Source organism: Pteropus vampyrus, unplaced genomic scaffold (genome assembly GCF_000151845.1).
Source record: "Pteropus vampyrus isolate Shadow unplaced genomic scaffold, Pvam_2.0 Scaffold516, whole genome shotgun sequence".
Taxonomy (NCBI): Eukaryota; Metazoa; Chordata; class Mammalia; order Chiroptera; family Pteropodidae; genus Pteropus; species Pteropus vampyrus.
The window spans coordinates 1,899,935-1,917,956 of NW_011889297.1; the positions used below are offsets into that span (position 1 = coordinate 1,899,935).

At 42.7% G+C, this 18,022-nt stretch overlaps 1 protein-coding gene across 1 annotated transcript in view; it reads left to right on the plus strand.

Annotated features, from left to right (window-relative positions):
- MSN (moesin) overlaps positions 1-17,080 on the plus strand; it is a 61,455-nt gene extending 44,375 nt beyond the window's left edge. Inside the window, exons 3-13 of the mRNA XM_011383381.2 lie at positions 2,421-2,516; positions 3,650-3,924; positions 5,306-5,389; positions 6,041-6,187; positions 7,246-7,342; positions 9,006-9,169; positions 11,849-11,979; positions 12,229-12,389; positions 13,648-13,740; positions 14,097-14,321; positions 14,848-17,080. Coding sequence (XP_011381683.1) covers positions 2,421-2,516; positions 3,650-3,924; positions 5,306-5,389; positions 6,041-6,187; positions 7,246-7,342; positions 9,006-9,169; positions 11,849-11,979; positions 12,229-12,389; positions 13,648-13,740; positions 14,097-14,321; positions 14,848-15,012 — 1,638 coding nt within the window. The 3' untranslated portion in view covers positions 15,013-17,080. The remainder of the gene's footprint in view (positions 1-2,420; positions 2,517-3,649; positions 3,925-5,305; positions 5,390-6,040; positions 6,188-7,245; positions 7,343-9,005; positions 9,170-11,848; positions 11,980-12,228; positions 12,390-13,647; positions 13,741-14,096; positions 14,322-14,847) is intronic.
- Positions 17,081-18,022: the final 942 nt, after the last annotated feature.

Here is an 18,022-nt window from a genome sequence, read left to right on the forward strand (position 1 = left end):
AGGATGAGATAAGAGGTATTTTTTCTTTCCCTTTTTTTTTATTTTTTAATTTTTACTTTTTAAATTACAGTTGACATTCAGTATTTTATATTAGTTTCATATGTACAGCATAATGGTTAGACATTTATATAATTTATGAAGTGATCCCCCTGATTAGTGTAGTACCCACCTGGCACTATACATAGTTATTGTAATATTATTAACTATCTTCCTTTTAAACAATCTTTCCTGTTCATACCCTCTCTCTCTACCCTTTGCAAAAAAAAGGACAATATCACATCTCAACACAAGCATTTTGTATTTTCCATTTAAAACTGCTGGCAATTCTTACTGTCTATTGACTTAAATCAGGGACTCACCTTGCCATTGATTCCTGGAAGTCTTTTGATCTTTCCATACCCACCTCAAACTATCTTTTCTAAACATGTTCCTAGTTACTCAAGTCAGCAAGAGGTAAGTGGGAAATGGGATTTCTTAGTCATCTAATATAATGTTAGAACTTGAGAGAAGAAAGAGACCATTTAAGCCACACCACTTATAGTAGATGGGGAAGCTGAGGCCCAGAGAGGGAAAAGTGCTGCCTTGAGATCACACAACAAGTTGGAGGCGGAAGTGAGACTTTCAGGTTTCCCGATGCCCAATTTAAGTTACAAAAGGGAAGGGTGACTACCATGCATGCCCCAGTGAACAGTGAAGGTTTTGATGACTTGAGAATATGGCTTCTCTCCAAAGTGATTTTTGACTGAGCCTAGTGGGATAGCCAAAAACCATATCTAGATGCAAAGGTGGTCAAAGTTCATTATTTGGCTGGGATATATGGGCTAAAAGAGAGACAAAGCAGTTAGTCACTTGAGCTCCCTAGGGCTCCTAAGCTTTTAACAGCCTTTGGCATTCTGAGATAGCATGCTAGAGAAGAAAGATGCGTGGAGTCATACACATCAAGATTCTAGTCTTTGCTCTGTGGTTTTAGAAAGATTGCCTCTCTGAGCCTCAGTTTCCTCATTTATAAAATGGAGATAAGAGCTATTTCAGGATCGTTCAATGTTCAGTACTTAATACATATGAACTACTTTTTCTTGGGGCCTCAGAAGCTCTAAATTGTAAACTCTGATAGTGACACGGGGCCTGGCTTAGATGCATAGTGGAAAATTTGTGGATACAGTGGAGGTGTGTGTGTGTGTGTGTGTGTGTGTGTGTGTGTGTGTGTGTGTTGAAGGGTGTATATGTGTTTTGAGGGGAGATAGTGATTTATTCACAGGAAAGGATGTCAGCAACATTGTGTCCTTGTTCCTTGTTTCTATCTCCAAGTAAATTCTTTCACTTCACCCTCCCATCTCCACATCTTCCCCCTAAAAAACGAAAAGATAAAAAAGACCGCCTGGTGCCAGCATGACTTCATTAGGATGTGTCTCAGCTTCATTGCCTCCATTCTCCATGGTAGGGTTGAGCCACCAGCCAGAACCATTAACATGCTAATGTCAGAGACTGGAAAACAGATTCTGTTTGTCCCACTGGCTGGCTTCCCTTTTCTTCCCACTGCTCAGCCAAGAGGCCCAGAACATCAGGGGGCCCCTCAGCTACTACCGAGGTACTCACCCTGTTTCCACCCTCATTTCCACTCTTAGCTTGTATGAGTAGTAACAGAAATCATGACTGGACTCAAATTGAGGCTGGAAAGAAGCATCTCAGCCCTCAGCACAGCACAGCTTTTGAGTGTATAGATAATACCATCCTTGCTCTATCTCCTCAAACATTGTTTCTTGGGGTACTGTAAATGGGACTCAGTCTGCCGAAGGATGTGGGCATTATTTCTAGTTGCTAAAGAAAGAAGAGCAACCCAGGAGGACAAGATGCAGGAATTAAACCAATCACCTCTACCTTCAATCTTTATTTAATCCATCCTGGGAATGGGAAGCTGCATGGCATAATAGAGGGAGGGAAGTGGCAGAAAGCACTGGATTTGAATAGGTTTGGAGTCAAACAGAGCTGACTCTGCTACTCACTAACTAAACCTTCACTTCTCTGAACCTTAATTTCACTATTTGCAAAATGGACCTAATTGTGTTTATATCATATGGGTATCGTGAAAATTAAAGGAGATAATGGATATCAAGTTTTGGGGTGTGGCAGTGCTCATATGTAATAGATCCATTCCCTACCTCAGCACAAGTACTTTGTGCAGAGAGATGCTGACATTACTTCTTGACCACTGCCCAAGTGTGTGTGTATGGTGTTTTTTTTTGTTGTTTTTTGTTTTTTGTTTTTTGTTTTTGTTTTTGTTTTTTTTTTTTTTTTTTGCCAGATCTTGGATACTTTTTGTCCTTTAAGGTCAGGTGCCAAGTTGCCTCCATTTTTGTGTCCTCTGTGTCTGGCATAGGGTAGGCATTCAATTAGTGGTTGTTTTGTGTTTTCTCTTCCAGGTGGTGAAAACTATTGGCCTGCGGGAAGTTTGGTTCTTTGGTCTGCAATACCAGGACACTAAGGGTTTCTCCACTTGGCTGAAACTCAATAAGAAGGTAACCGCTTACCCCACTCTCAGGTTTGGAATTTGTTCCTCTGCCAGGTCTTGCTCAGGGGGGTAACATGTGTTAGCTGGCAAATCCAGCGTATCTATGGCTGTGTTTTTCACTGGGTGGTCTGTTGGTCACTGGATCAGAATAAGAGCAGAGGACTCAGCCAAGGCAAAGCTCTTGCTCTGTCTCTACTTTGACCTCTCACAGTAAGAATGGCCAAGGTCCAAGGAGGAAGGGACCTTTTCCTTCCCACTAGCATTTTCTTGAACTTTGAATTGTTTTAGACCGTAGCCTTTAGCAGTTCTTTAGGGGGAGATTGGTATCTTTTTTTCCCTCCTAAACTCAAGGGGTTTGGGAGATTTGTTAAAAAAAGAGAGTTGCAGACTTTTGAACTGGAATCTCAGAGGTCTTATAACCTTATTTTGTCTCTTCTCCAACCTGTCAACTGATGCCTGAACCACATACAGATCTTCTTTCTTGATTTTCTATCTCAATTGATCTCCAAATGGGATGAACTGAGTATAGGTCCATTCAAGCTCTCCACCTCCAAGTAGCATCTCTGCAGGAACATGGAAATCCTTCATCTCAATATCCTGAAACTGGCTGACTTTGTCCTTAGAGGTCTCTATACTGTCCTGAGACTTGTTTTCTTGATTGTGTCTAGGGCATGGGTGCCTCACCTTCTGATGGCAGAGTCTTGTTTTCCCAAAGAGTAGAGACTTTTGCTGAACAAATGTGGAAGTGTTAGGAACCAATTTCAGGCTTTCAAAGACAATCTAGTTCTCTTACCTACCCAATTTCCAGGCTTCAGTCATTGTGGAGTTGGAGGAGCCTTAAAAGAGCTTTCTTTAACCTCCCCTTAGAATTTGTGGGCAGTTGTATATATTATCAGATGATGGTGGCTTGGGGGCTTATGATCATCTTTATTTTAGGAAGAACTCCCCAACAGAAAGCAATTATAGACATGGGATTGGGTCCCCAATGAAAGTAATGTCTCTTTTCTGAATTACCAGGAGAGTTGCCACCTATTTTGGGAGGATTAACCAAATTGATGACCTTTCAGTGTCTTCTCCCCACCCTACTTCCACACCTCAAAGTCTGTTTTTCGAGAGCTCATAACTCCTTGCTGCTTCCAGGTGACTGCGCAGGATGTGCGGAAGGAAAGCCCTCTGCTCTTCAAGTTTCGGGCCAAGTTCTACCCTGAGGATGTATCCGAGGAATTGATCCAGGACATCACACAACGCCTGTTCTTCCTTCAAGTGAAGGAGGGCATTCTCAATGATGATATTTACTGCCCACCTGAAACTGCCGTGCTGCTGGCCTCCTATGCTGTCCAGTCCAAGTATGGCGACTTCAATAAGGAAGTCCACAAGTCTGGCTACTTGGCTGGAGATAAGTTGCTTCCACAGAGGTGAGGTGGTGCCTGGCTCTCTGCTCTGGCCAGAGGTGACTGTGGCCCAAGGCTGACCAATTTCTATTACACAGGGACTGCTAGATCTGTTCCTCTCCACTAGGGTCTGTCTGAAGACCATGATGTTATACAAGTCAGAAAAACACATTTGCTTATAACATCATACCCCATTGTTGTTTCTCGGCCTCTCAAAATATAAAAGCTTTTATCTCCCTCTGTTTGCCTGACTATAGAACTTCATTACCCTGGAAAGAGGTTCTTATATGGAGAACAAGAGATGGATTGATTTTCCCTCCTCCCTGGTTCCAATTTTCTCAATTCTTTTCACTTATTTAGACCTTTTATATCACAAGTTCACAGAGGAGAGAAATATGTAAGCCAGAGACATGGGGACCTCAAATGGTCTTTTAATATTGATAACCAGTGTATAGAAATTTTTGCTTTTGTAAACTTCAAAGTCAAATGCTCTCAAACACTAATTATTTTTATTTTAGCATCACAGCAATGCATGAAATAAATAAGGCAGACACTATATTTCCTGACTACGGAAATAGAGGGGCAGAGGTGTTCACTCTGACTTTCTCCTATATCCCACAGCTCATTTGAGGCACAACCAGGTCTGGAACCCTTGTCTCTTGACTTTTTAACATGGAATTTTTTTCCCTACTGCATCCAATGGCAATTTTTATAGGTTTTTGAAGTGGAAGGAAAACACTACTTCATTCTGGGAGCCTCAGTCCCATGGAGCTGTAGCATATGCACAACTCACCGAAAGGTATTAGGGATAGTGGTTGTGCCCTGGAACTCCATCTGAGTTGCTGCCATGATGTCAGAGATGGTATATTTGAAACAAGTCTTGTTTATGATCTAGTAGATCTAAGAGGTTGAGCCCGTTAGTTTCTCCCAAAGCATTTTGGGCTCTTTTTTGTTCTGTAGCTACAGGCTATAATCTCATCTGTGAGCAATATTCTCATAAACACAAACTGTTGGTCACACAAGGGTCTAGTAGAGAGTATGTATGCCTCTATGAGGTCCATCCCTACTCAGTAACACAAATCAATACAGATTCTTAATATTATTGTTCTGTTTGGGGACTACAGCACATTGTTGGATTTTCTGGTTAAAGGTATGAAGAAAAGTATTTCCATTGTTTTTTTTTTTTTTTTGGTCACACATTCTTGTATTTCTCTTACCTCTCAGGCAGTTCCCTATGCCTAATTAATATCTCCTGCTATAATTTCAATCTGCTTCCAGTGTGACCTCAGTAGGCTGATTCCACAACTTCTTTGTATCAACTCCTTAAAGAGCTAAGTGGGTTTTCCTTAACCCCTGCAAATTGGGCTTTGTGCTTTAAACTACTCACTACCCATTGTCTTTCCAGGGTCCTGGAGCAGCACAAACTCAACAAAGACCAGTGGGAGGAGCGGATCCAGGTGTGGCATGAGGAACACCGGGGCATGCTCAGGTAAGCCTTCCCTAGCAACTATGGGCTTCCACTGCCCTTTCAGGGAGAATGAGAGTTGGTTCTGGGGGGATAAAAGGCAGAGGACTGGGAACATTGGAGGATATTAGAGAGAAAGAGACAGGAATGCAGTGTACAGGGGCATGTAGAGATAGAAGGCTAATCAGAACCATTATAAAGCTATATTTTTGTAAATGATGATAACTGATAGACCAGTTTTGACCATAAAGAAATGGAGGGGCCCTAGGGATCCCTACGGAGCTTCTGGACTACCAGAGTCTCCTCCCCAAGAAAGAAATGGAAATTAGCTCTCTAAACATGGTAGACTCTTTGGGAGCTGTCTAGTTGAGGAACAAAGCTTATTTTGCTATCACCACCCCATCTGGGCTCTGCTAAGAATGTGCCTATATAAGAGGTTCTATGGCAGCTAACATGCTAAAGGCCAGCAAGGGTCAGCGTACCCTTATTCTCCTTGAGAATTTCAGACCTCAGGCTCCATGTTGTACTCTATTCACCATCATTTGCTTACCCTCCATTCCCTTTCCCACCCCTAAGTCAAGATACTTGCCAGAAGAACAGAGCAGATATGTTCTCTATCTTCCTAGGTCTGATTCACAGACTCCTTCTATAACCACCCCCAATTCTGTCATTTAGGGAGGATGCTGTCCTGGAGTATCTGAAGATTGCCCAGGACCTGGAGATGTATGGTGTGAACTACTTCAGCATCAAGAACAAGAAAGGCTCGGAGCTATGGCTGGGGGTGGATGCCCTGGGTCTCAATATCTATGAGCAGAATGACAGGTATAGCTCAGAGCTCTTTTAGTTTATTTGGACCACTCTGACATTAAGGGCTCACCACAGAGTAGGACTGTACCTCCTGGGTTCCACCAGGGTATTTCTTTTCCTATCTAGTTTAGACCAGCCCAAATAATTGCACAACTTACCTCAGGCCTCTAAATCATGCATTGACTAGATTTGCACTATTCACTATGGTAGCACTGGCCACATGTGGCTATTGAGCACTTGAAATGTGGCTACTCTGAATTGAGATGTGCTACAAGTATAAAGTACACACCAGACTTTGAAGATTTAATATGAAAAACAGAATGTAAAATGTCTTGTTAATATTTTTTGAAATAATTTGTATAAATGATAATATTTTGGATATATGGAGTTAAATGAACTGTTATAACAGTTAATTCCACCTATTTCTTTTTATTTATTTTCATATGACTACTAGAAAATTTTAAATTACATGTGTGGCTCTCATATTTCTAATGGATAGCACTGGCCTAGAACCTACTTTTTCAGAATTTGTAATTAATCCCACTCCTGTATGATGATTAAATGCCTTTTGGCCTATAATCCTTTTTACTATAACCTATGACTCTTGCTTATTCCCCCTCCCCCTTCTCCTTGGTCTGCTCTTGGTGAAGATGGAGATCAATAGGTTATTGTTTTGTGTAACTTCTGAATCTTGGAGCTCATTATTTACTTTCTCCTCCATTTTACAATCTTGGGTGGAAGAGTCCCAGTTAAATAGGGCTGATGTGGAAGAGTCCTAGGTAAACAGGGCTCTGTGAGAGATTGTTATAAGGTCTGTGCCACAACAAAAAAATATAATAAAACATACCTCAGAGATTTGGACAAGGAGTAATGTGTTGGTTGTGGTATAAGGAGGTCTTTTTTGTACCCTCACTGCTGGCAGCTGACCTGACGGCACATGACACCGACTGAGCTGACAATGAATCTAACTCCTTGGAGGAGAAGTTGGTTGATAGGGGTTGGGCAAGGCACCAACCCTCTATGTACTTCTTGTTTTGCCCTTGTCCTAATGTTCTTGGTCTCCATTTCTATAGACTGACTCCCAAGATAGGCTTCCCTTGGAGTGAAATCAGGAACATCTCTTTCAATGACAAGAAATTTGTCATCAAGCCTATTGACAAAAAAGCCCCGGTAAGTGATTCTTCCCACTGGCAAGGCCTGGATAATGCTAGGAGTAATCATGTCATTGTATTTTTCTCTTTTCCTGGTGCACGTGCATGTGTGTGTTTATGTACAGGAGGCACAAAAGGAGATTGGTGATGGAAAGGGATGTCGATGCCAAGAAATGGCTAGGAGGCACCCTGCTACCTATGTCCTAGGAGAAGCATGGATGAGAGTCATAGACAGTCTAAGTGCTGCCTATTAGTGACTGTCTTCTGCTCTGGGGTAGAAACAGAGAGTGCATCTTATCTTTTAAAGCCTCTAGGCTCCAGAAAGTGGAAACTGTTCATATACTTGGTTTATATTTAATTACGGAAAGAGGACATAGCCAGGAGAAATCCAGGTCCAAAGATGATCCTCCAAATTTTGTGCTTTGGTATAACTTCTCTGCTGTCTTCTCAAGAACAACTCAAGAAGAAGAATATGCTTTAGGTCCAGTCATTCCTCTAACATGCTTGGCAAGTACTTGTCACACTTCACCCACTCATTTGCCTGTGGCTGACAAGACTGGACAGCTGGTGAGTGGTAATAGTATAGGAAATTGAGATGAAGTCTCTTCTTTTGGTGTATCCCATGTTCAACAAGGGCCAGTGGCCATGTTGAGCCAGACCCTTCTCATGAGGCCTCCCTCAACCATTCTTCTCCATTCTTGCCCTGAGGTCTCTGAACTTCCCCTACTAAGCACTTTATATATGTTGTCTCCTTAAAACCTCAACAATATTGTCAGGTAGGTAGTAGCATACCCATTTTATAATGGATGAAATGAGTTCAGAGAGATGTAGTGATTTGCCCAAGATCACATAGCTAAAAATGGTAGAGCCGAGATTTATATGTAGGTCACTTGACCTAGAGCTCGTTCTCCTTCCACTGTACCCCAAGCTATAGGAGATGATAGCAATTTGGGTTCAGTGGCAGAAGACCTAGTGGTTAGCCCATTAGCCAGTGACCTTGGTCCACTGGTATTTATAGTAATAAACTTAAATTCACTGGATTTTCATGTGTATGTGTGTGTGCATGTGTTTTACTGCTGCCGTGTTCAACTATAACCAGAAAAAGGTAAGTAACAAAGCCAGCTAAGATCAATGGCTTATTTAAAAAACAATAACCATTAGGACATTTGATGTTCAGGAGATTTATATATTCATGTATGTGTTTACAACCTGCCTTATTCCAAAAGGATTTAAGGGGCTGGGTCTAGGATATGCTTTTAGAAGATTATAGAAACAGTCTATCCACCCATATTGCACAAGGGTATTATTTAGGGATTTTGGGGCCTTGAAAAGAGGCCCCTAAGACCTAGAAGGATCCTTAGGTACCAGATAAAATGAAGTCCTATCTTCGTACTGGATTAAGGGTATTTCAGGATGCAAAGGTTGAAAGAAATTGTGGTTTGGTGGAAAGAGCACTGGTTTCAGAGTCAAGAAGCATGGGTTCTTGTCCTGGGTCTGCCACTAACTTGCTGTTTGACCCTGGCCAAGTCACTTCACCACCTGGATCATTAATCTTTTTATCTGTAATAGAAAACTAGGTTAAATAATCTTTCTAGTGCTTTTTTGGACTTAACTTTTCATAATGCGGTAGCTAGCCTTCATCTGTCCCTCCAAACTTTTTCTGATTGCTGGTTTCCCACCAGGACTTTGTCTTCTATGCTCCTCGGCTGCGCATTAACAAGCGGATCTTGGCCCTGTGCATGGGAAACCATGAGCTATACATGCGCCGTCGCAAGCCTGATACCATTGAGGTGCAGCAGATGAAGGCACAGGCTCGGGAGGAAAAGCATCAGAAGCAAATGGAGCGGTAGGTGCTGTGGAGCTGCAGTGGGGACCAGGGCCAGAGCAAGGAAACTTTTCAAAGGTAGCAAGCTAGCTAAAAGCGGGACATGAAGCCATTTTGGGTCTAAGAGGTGGGGAGAGGGTTGGGAGTGGGAGAGAGAGCTGTACAGCAATAACTCCCACTCCAGGAAACAGGCATCAGAAGCTTAGGATTTCAGAGGCTCTTAAAAGGGAGGGAATTTTATAGTTCCCATTGTCTATGACCCTCATGCCATTGTTTTTCTAGGCAAACTCTGAGTTGCTCCAGGCTATCTGACCAGTACAGTGGCAATAGCAGAAGGCTCCATGCACTTTTAAACCTGGACTCTATAGGGTTTTTTTTTTTTTTTGGTTTTTTTTTTTTTGAGTGGAATTAGGCAGAGCCACCAGAATTTTCACTACAAAACCCCTATGCACTGGAGGCCCTTGTTACTCAAAGTGCAACAGGGCTCAGCAGCATTAGCATCAACTTGGGACTTGTTATAAAAGGCAGGATCCAAGACCCTATTCCAGACCTATTGATTCAGAATCTGCATATTTAGGTTGTAGGTAATCACTTCTCCAAAGAAGATATGCAAATGGCCAACAGGCACATGAAAACATCTTTAGTCATTAGGGAAATGCAAAGCTCTAGTCATTAGGGAAATGCAAATCAAAATCACAATGAGATACCACTTCATACTCATTAATATGGATATAATAAATAAAAACAGAAAATAGCTGTTGGCAGAATGTGGAGAAATTGGAACTCATGTATATTGCTAGGGGAAATGTAAAATGGTTCAGCTGCTGTGAAAGATTGGTGGTTCTTCAATAAGTTAAGCATAGAAAACAGGTGTTCAAACAAGTACATGTGTACTTGTGTTCATAGCAATGTGGAAACAGCCCAAATGTCCATTAATGGTTGAATGGATAAATAATGAATCCATGCAATGGAGTATTATTCAGCCATAAAAAGATATGAAGTACTGATACAATGTGGATGAACCTCTAAAACATGCTAAGTGAAAGAAACTAGACACAAAAGATCACTTAATATATGATTCCATTTATATGAAATATTCAGAATAGTTAAATCTATAGTGACAGAATATAATTAGTGGTTATAAGGGGCTTGGAGAAGGGAGATGGGGAGAAACTGCTTAATGAATATGGAATTTTACTTTGGAATAATGAAAATATTTTGGAACTAGATAGAGATGGTAGTTACACAGCTTTGTGAATGTCCTAAATGCCACTGAACTGTTTGCTTTAAAATGGTTAATTTTATATTATGTGAATTTCATCTCAATAAGTTTTTTAAAAAACAAAATCACATTTATTCAGAAAAATTTTTTACAAGATTGGGGCCAGTTTACAGAGCCAAATCTGGTAGGAATCTGCCCTCAAGGACCTCACAGTCTAGTAGAAGAAAGAGGAAAAGCAGTATATACCTAACTGTTCAAGGTACAATGTGGTGTCATTCATTCACTCAATAAATATTTACTGAACAGTGAGAAAAAAAGAATGTTCTCATGAAGCTGTTATTTTGTAGGAAGAGACAGACAGAAAAAAATAATTATATATATGTGACATGACAGTAGTGACCTTAAATAGACAGCCAGATATTTCTCCAGCAAAATGGGTTTATTTGGGAACAGCAAAGAATTGCAATTCAAGACATGCAATCTAATGGCAAAGAACAAGCAAGTCCAGAGAAATAAAGAGGAGGAACACTCTTTTATGGACTTGAGAGGTGCTGTTGTAAACAGAGTCCATTGGGAGAAACTGAAAGTTTGAAATATAATGAGTTTTCATTGGCTGAATTATGGCAGTCTCCCATTGGCTGAGCTGTTACTGGGCAAAGAGGAATCTTCTTGCTGCGGTAGTAAAGTAGTATCACTTCCTGTTGGAGATGCTAGGTATGTCTCTTTCTGTTGGGGTCAGTAGTATGCGTTGAGTGATATATATGTGAGAGTTCTCTCTTCTGGCCTCCTGACTCCATTTTGAATGAGGTTTCTGTTTATTAATTTTCATAGCAAGAAGTTCTTTGGAGAAAAATAACAGGGAGGAGGGATGGGGAAAAGGATGGCCCAGGTGTTCTGAGGACTCAGAGAGAGAAAAAAACATATAGATAAGGGAGAAAAGAAGGTCTCCTAGAATTGGTGCTGGGGCAAGAAAATGAAAATACTTATTCTAGATTTGCAACAAATTCAAGGGAAAAAGAACCTAGAGTTGGGCTTCAGAGGCTTGGCAGAGTTAAGCCTAAGGACTGATGCCCTAGCCATAGAGATCATCAGACTTGAAGCACAGTATCCCAGCACAGAGCCAAAACTTGTTTCCTTATAACTCCATTAGGTTGTGAAGGCAAGACTTATCAGGTCATTTTAGAGACTGGGCTACTGAGAAAGGGTGCAAAGAAGTGACATAGATAAGGTTATCTACTGATTAGCCACTGTTTAGTGGCAGAGCTGGAAATCCAGGTTGGATCTCTTGACTCTGGGACAAACTGACAGGGCCTTGAACATACCAGCCTATGTGGGACTATAACATGAGGGCAAGGATGTGGGGATAAAGAACAGTGGTCCCAACACACAAGCCCTGGGTGTGTTAGATGGATGGGGGCTGAGAGTCCAGGGTCAGGCCTTTGTTATCTTGTTTCATCCCTTTTTTCTTCTTTTCCTAGTGCTTTGCTGGAAAATGAGAAGAAGAAGCGTGAGTTGGCAGAAAAGGAGAAGGAGAAGATTGAACGAGAGAAGGAGGAACTGATGGAGAAGCTGAAGCAGATTGAGGAACAGACTAAGAAGGCTCAGCAAGGTGAGCCTTAGAGTAACTTTGGAGACTGAATATAGCCTGACTCTGAGCTGGAGACCCTTCTGCCTGAGCTGCAGACTCTATCTGCATAATCCAGATGTGACTACAGGATAGATGAAGGATGGGGCAAGAGGAAGAGTGCCCAGAGCTTTCTGCCAATTGTGGCCTAGGGTGAAACTTTTCCAGGAAAGAAGCTAGGTATCTCTTTTTTATCTCTGTGTTATTCATCTTTTCTCCACCTTCTCATCCCAGAACTGGAAGAACAGACCCGTAGGGCTCTGGAACTTGAACAGGAGCGGAAGCGGGCCCAGAGTGAGGCTGAAAAACTGGCCAAAGAGCGTCAAGAAGCTGAAGAGGCCAAGGAGGCTCTGCTGCAGGCCTCCCGGGACCAGAAGAAGACCCAGGAACAACTGGTAAAGCTACAAAATGGAATAGAATTGTGAGATCTGAGTTTTCTCTCCTTTCTGCCTACCTATTCACAGCTACTTCTGCCTGCAGGGCTGGCTCTTTCCAGGAAGGTACTACTCTACAGGCCTCCAGCAGATAGTTCATTCAGAAGCAAGCTGAGAAGTCACTGGTGTGGCCCAGAAATCTTTGCAAACAGTTTTACCTAACCCTTACTTTAATTCTGTTTTATTAGCCTTTGGGAATCTGAGCTGATAACCTGACAAAGGAAAGGGAAGGAAGAAAGAAGTGAAGGGATTCACATTCGATTGACTACCTACTGTGTACTATAAGCTATGCTAGCAACTTTTCCCTTTCCCTTATTTTCTTACTCCTCTTCCATATAACCTTATGAGATTAACTCATATGCCGTAATATGCCCAGATAAGGAAGTTAGGTCTCAGAAAGGTTTAAGAGACTTGCCAAAGGTCACACAGTTGTGGCTGAGTAAAGATGAGAACCCATTTCTGCCTTTGAAGGATTTGCTCCCTAAAATTATATATAAAACTATGTGCCTGTGCATTTTTCTGTATGTGTGTGGGGGTGAGCATCCACACTTTAATTATAAGTTACAAGGGTTCTGTGACTCAGAAATTAAGAATCTATGGCCCAAAGCCCTTTACATATGCTCTTTCCTGTATTGTTTGCAGTGGGAGTGCAGGGTACTAAGATCTACTACTCAGGGGAAAGCTTCCTCTGGGTGATTTGCCCAAAGTGTGAAGGTGTGCATAAGCTTTTTTCCTTTGTTCAGATCACCTGTGAAAGTTGAGTGTCTTTCTTATACTTGTCTTGGGAAGAGTCTTAGTGGAGCCCTGAGCATTCTAGGATAACAGGGAAGGGTCTGCCACTTCAGGCAGTGATACAGTGATCTCTAAAGCCCTAAGTATGCACTGTTCAGTGGGAAGTACTGAGGACGGAGGGAAAGAAGGTGGAGAGGTGAGGAAAAGACAGAGATGGTGTGCTGTTTGTCTTCAGGAGATCTATAGTCTAGGTAGGGAGCTCTGACTTATAAGGAAATGGTTTGGAGTTAATAGAGTACTATAGTAGATCTGAGAATATGAGTGTCCTTTGGGCTTCCTGGAGGAGATATGGTATAAAGAGCCTCCAAGACGACAAGAAAGTGGATCAGCAGGTTCCTATTGGTTCTCTGGGGGAACTAGAGTTGAAGACACTTGGGCCCTGAAGACCAAAAGGCCCAGCTTTCACAAGCTTCAAATTTATCTATAGGCATTGGAAATGGCGGAGTTGACAGCTCGGATCTCCCAGTTAGAGATGGCTCGACAGAAGAAAGAGAGTGAGGCTGTAGAATGGCAGCAGAAGGTAAGACACAGTGCCCAGAGCAAAACATCATGGGAAGGGGTACCACATGGATAAGTTCCAGTTCCTTAGATTCCTTAAGGTTGGGTTCCTTCCCCCTTCCATCCTCCCTTGACAGTGGGCATCATGGGAGAAGGAACTCAAAGCTTTCTCAAATAACTTCCCAGAATTCTCTAACATTCTAGAAAAAATGGTACAATTGTTCCTGTTATGTAGCTGAGGAAACTAAGGATCAGGCAGACGAAGTGACTTGGCCTACCTGGTGCTTGCCTCCTGCAGGACTGTTCTAGGCACATGTAGGATGCTGCAAGTTAGCCTCATCTGACTATTGATCCTTCTCTCCCTCTGTTACTATACAGGCTCAGATGGTACAAGAAGACTTGGAGAAAACTCGTGCCGAGCTGAAGACTGCCATGAGTACTCCTCATGTGGCAGAACCTGCCGAAAATGAGCAGGATGAGCAGGATGAGAATGGGGCAGAGGCCAGTGCTGACCTGCAGGCTGACGCCATGGCCAAGGACCGAAGTGAAGAGGAACGTACCACTGAAGCGGAGAAGAATGAGCGTGTGCAGAAGCACCTGAAGGTATCTAGGCAGGGCCAAAGGTTCAAAGAGACCATGTGGTTGACTTAGTAGCCCATGGTCTTCTCTATCATCATGAGAGGATAAGTGGAGGATCCTGTCTCAGTGCTACATGGGAGCCTGAGCCTTTCTCAAGTGATCACTTTAACAATAGATATCCCTTACTTATTAATCAGACCTTGAGCCACCTCTTCCTTTTTTTTTTTTCTCCCATCCTCCACCCATACTCCTTTTACCTTTTATGTTTAGGAAGCACTTAGCTGACAATTCCTACCTGAATGTTTGGTACATTGTGCTACTCTCAGGGAATACTCGTCATCAGTTGATCCCCTAAGTCTGTGTTTTTTGTTTTGTTCTTACTCCACTGCAGTTCTAACAGGACTGGAAAAAGCTCTGAAAAATTTGTGGTTGTATGTGTGTAGAAAGGGGGAGAGGGGAGAGAGAAGGAGAGGAGGAAAAAACCTGGTTAAATAAGGGAACGTAAAATGAGAGGAAGCCATTAATCCCTCATCTCCTTGCACCCTCACAGGCCCTCACTTCTGAGCTGGCCAATGCCCGTGATGAGTCCAAGAAGACTGCCAATGACATGATCCATGCTGAGAACATGCGACTGGGCCGAGACAAATACAAGACCCTGCGCCAGATCCGGCAGGGCAATACCAAGCAGCGCATTGATGAGTTTGAGTCCATGTAATGGGCACCCAGCCTCTAGGGACCCCTCTTCCCTTCTTCCTTGCCCCTGTACTCCTGTATTCTTGCCTAACTTACACTGTGCTAGAGCCACTAACTAGAGCAGCCCCTGGAGTCATGCCAAGTGTTCAATGTAGCCATGGGACCAAACCTAACCCCTCAGCCCTCACTCACTTCTCTGGGCAGAGAAATGGCTCACTTTGGTGCCAATGGGACCGTCTTCCCTCTCTGTCCCATTCAATCTAGTTTGCTAGAAGAGACCACTTCCCCAGCTCAGACACACTTCTCACTCGATTAGAGAAACATCCCCACATTTACTGTTGTTCTGCAGAAGTCAAGTATAGAGTAGGTTGAAAACCAGCCCCCACCACTGCCTTACTCTCAGGGTCCTGTGATTTGAAGAACTAGAGAGCATCACAGGGTTTAAGGAAGAAGGCAGGGCCCTGGCTATATGCTCTAAGATGTCAACCGACCTAGGATTAGGCCTCCCAGTGCCCATTCCTTCTAGAGTTATTTAGGCTTTGTAATGATTGGAGGCTGAAAAGATGTTCAATTATTCTCTCTACCTCCCAGATTGGGCCTGTTATAAACTCAGTCCCAATAAGCCTTGTCCCTGACTTCAGGGACTTAGTTTCTCCCCAAGTTGAGATGGGGGAGACAGTGCCTTCAAGAGGCTTCACTAACATCCTAGAAGGCTATTCACCCTTCTATTCAGGCAAGACTGGGTATAAGATCCTTCCCTCAATGCTTTATGGGAACCTAGACCTGTTTCAAGTGAGCTCTATGGGCAGAAGTCTCCCTTATTATTCTGGGTTCCTCCTCCCTTCTTGGGATTTACCCCTCCCCATTACAATCCCCAAATCCCCTCCTGTTGTAACAGTAGAGATTGTCACCCAGAAACTCAGCCCTATCTAAGACTCTTGCCAAAGGGAGGAAATGTTCACACCTGGCTTCAGTATTTTCCCTGCCAGGGGTCCTAGGCCACTTTTCTCATCAGAGCCACTTGAAACACAGCTCCAGCTTCAAGGCCATCCATGCCTTGGTGTGGTGAGCCCTGGAGCTTGATGTCAATTGGCTGAAGTAGTGAATAGATAGAAGCTGAGTGTGGTGAGAGAAGCCCATGACCTGGATCCCACAGTTTACTTGACTCCCTCGTGTACCTAATAATCCCTTCCCATTGCCCCCATCCAAGGTGGTGACTGGGCCCTGCCTCTGTTTGACAAACCTCTAACCCAGGTCTTGTCACCAGCTGTGCTGTCCCTTGGAGCTGTAAATCAGAGAACTGTTGGAGGCTCTGGCCTGGTCTCTTCTACAGCCCCACCCTTGCTGTCAACCCAGGAGCAGCCTCTTCCTCCTCTGTTGCATGTGTGCGCTTTTTTTTTCTTTTTACCAGTATTATATATTCTAGTGGCATCTAACTCAATATTGATTTCCGCATTTCCTGCTAATGCACCCTTAGAACATATTAGTCTTGGAGCAGAATCATTTTGACCTCATTCCCTTACCACCCCCACACCTGGGAAGTATATACTATATGATAAGAGAATATTTTGCCAGAACATTAATGTAAGAAGCTTTCAGTGTTAGTGATGTCACCTGTCACTATAGGTCATACAATCCATTCTTAAAGTACTTGGTATTTGGTTTTATTCCTTTATTACCTTCTCCCCAGAGTTCAGTCCCTAGGGGGCTATACTGTCCCTGCAGTACCCCTAGCCCAGAGACCATGGCTTCTATCCCCCTCTCCTCTCCTTTACCCGCCTCCTGACCTTGGGGAGTTTTATGTGCATTGCTGTGAATTACATTGATATTCTTGGTGATATTCCCTATATTGGCTAAATTCAAACCTGGAATTGTGGGGCAATCTAGCTGCCTTAAGAGCAGTAACCCACCCCCAGGAGGCTGGGGAGAAAAGTTAGATTTTGTATTCATTTTTTTTGTGTGTGTTTTTTGGGTTTTTAAAATTTGTGGGGGTTTGTTTGTTTTGTTTTTGTTTTTGTTTTTGTTTTTTGGAGGGGTTTATGCTCAACCCATGTTCTATTTCAGTACCAATAAAATTTAGGAAGACTTCACTGCGACTTGATCTTTCTTTGAGGTATGCATGGATGGCTGTAAGATACTTCACTGTAATTTTCACCCTATACACCACCTTCCCATTCCTGGTCTTGCTTCATCCTCACTTTATAGAGAAGGGAATGAACTCAAAAAAGTAGAATAACTGCCCAAGGCACAGGAATGTTTGATTTAATAGCCTATGCCCCTTTCCATGGCTCCAGGCCAACTTTTCTACTGTTGGCAGGCTCTGTATTAACCATGTGATGCTCCTGGGCTTGAATGGCATTGGGGCCTTGGGGATACTTGTGAGTAGTGGTTTCTGTCTCTGGACTCCTGTGGTGGTCATGCGCTATTCTGCCTACTTTTCAGGAAGACCTCCAGGCTTGTCCACCTCCTATTACACTCATTTATTGCCATGCTAATGAAGATCAGATAAATTACCTTAATCGCTGTTGCAAAGGTGGTGGAGAAAAAAAACTGTAAAGAGAGGGCGGAGAGTGTATACACATATAAAAGCTGCAGGGCAGTATTTATGGTTATAAAACATGTCAATTTTGAAGCCTAGATATGGTTATCTCAATTTTACAAATGAGGAAACTGAGATTTAGATAAGCCTTCCAGTCTGTTTTGAACCTGGCACACTCTCCCACCAGCTCCTTTCTTGGTGAGCAAATACTTGCAAAGAAAAGTAAGTTACATATTCTGTGAACTTTAAATTCTTACAACAACCCTTTGAGGCAGTGGCTCCCCAGCTTGTCTGCACATTACAATCTTAAAGATTCCAAAGCCCAGATCACATCCTCAGATCAAATTATAATCTCTAGTAGTGGGACACAGACTTCAGTACAGTATTTGATGATTACAATGTGCAGAGAAATTTGGGATCCATTATTCTGAAGACATACGATTTTATCTCATTTTACAGATGGAGATACTGAGGCCCATAAGATGAATTAATT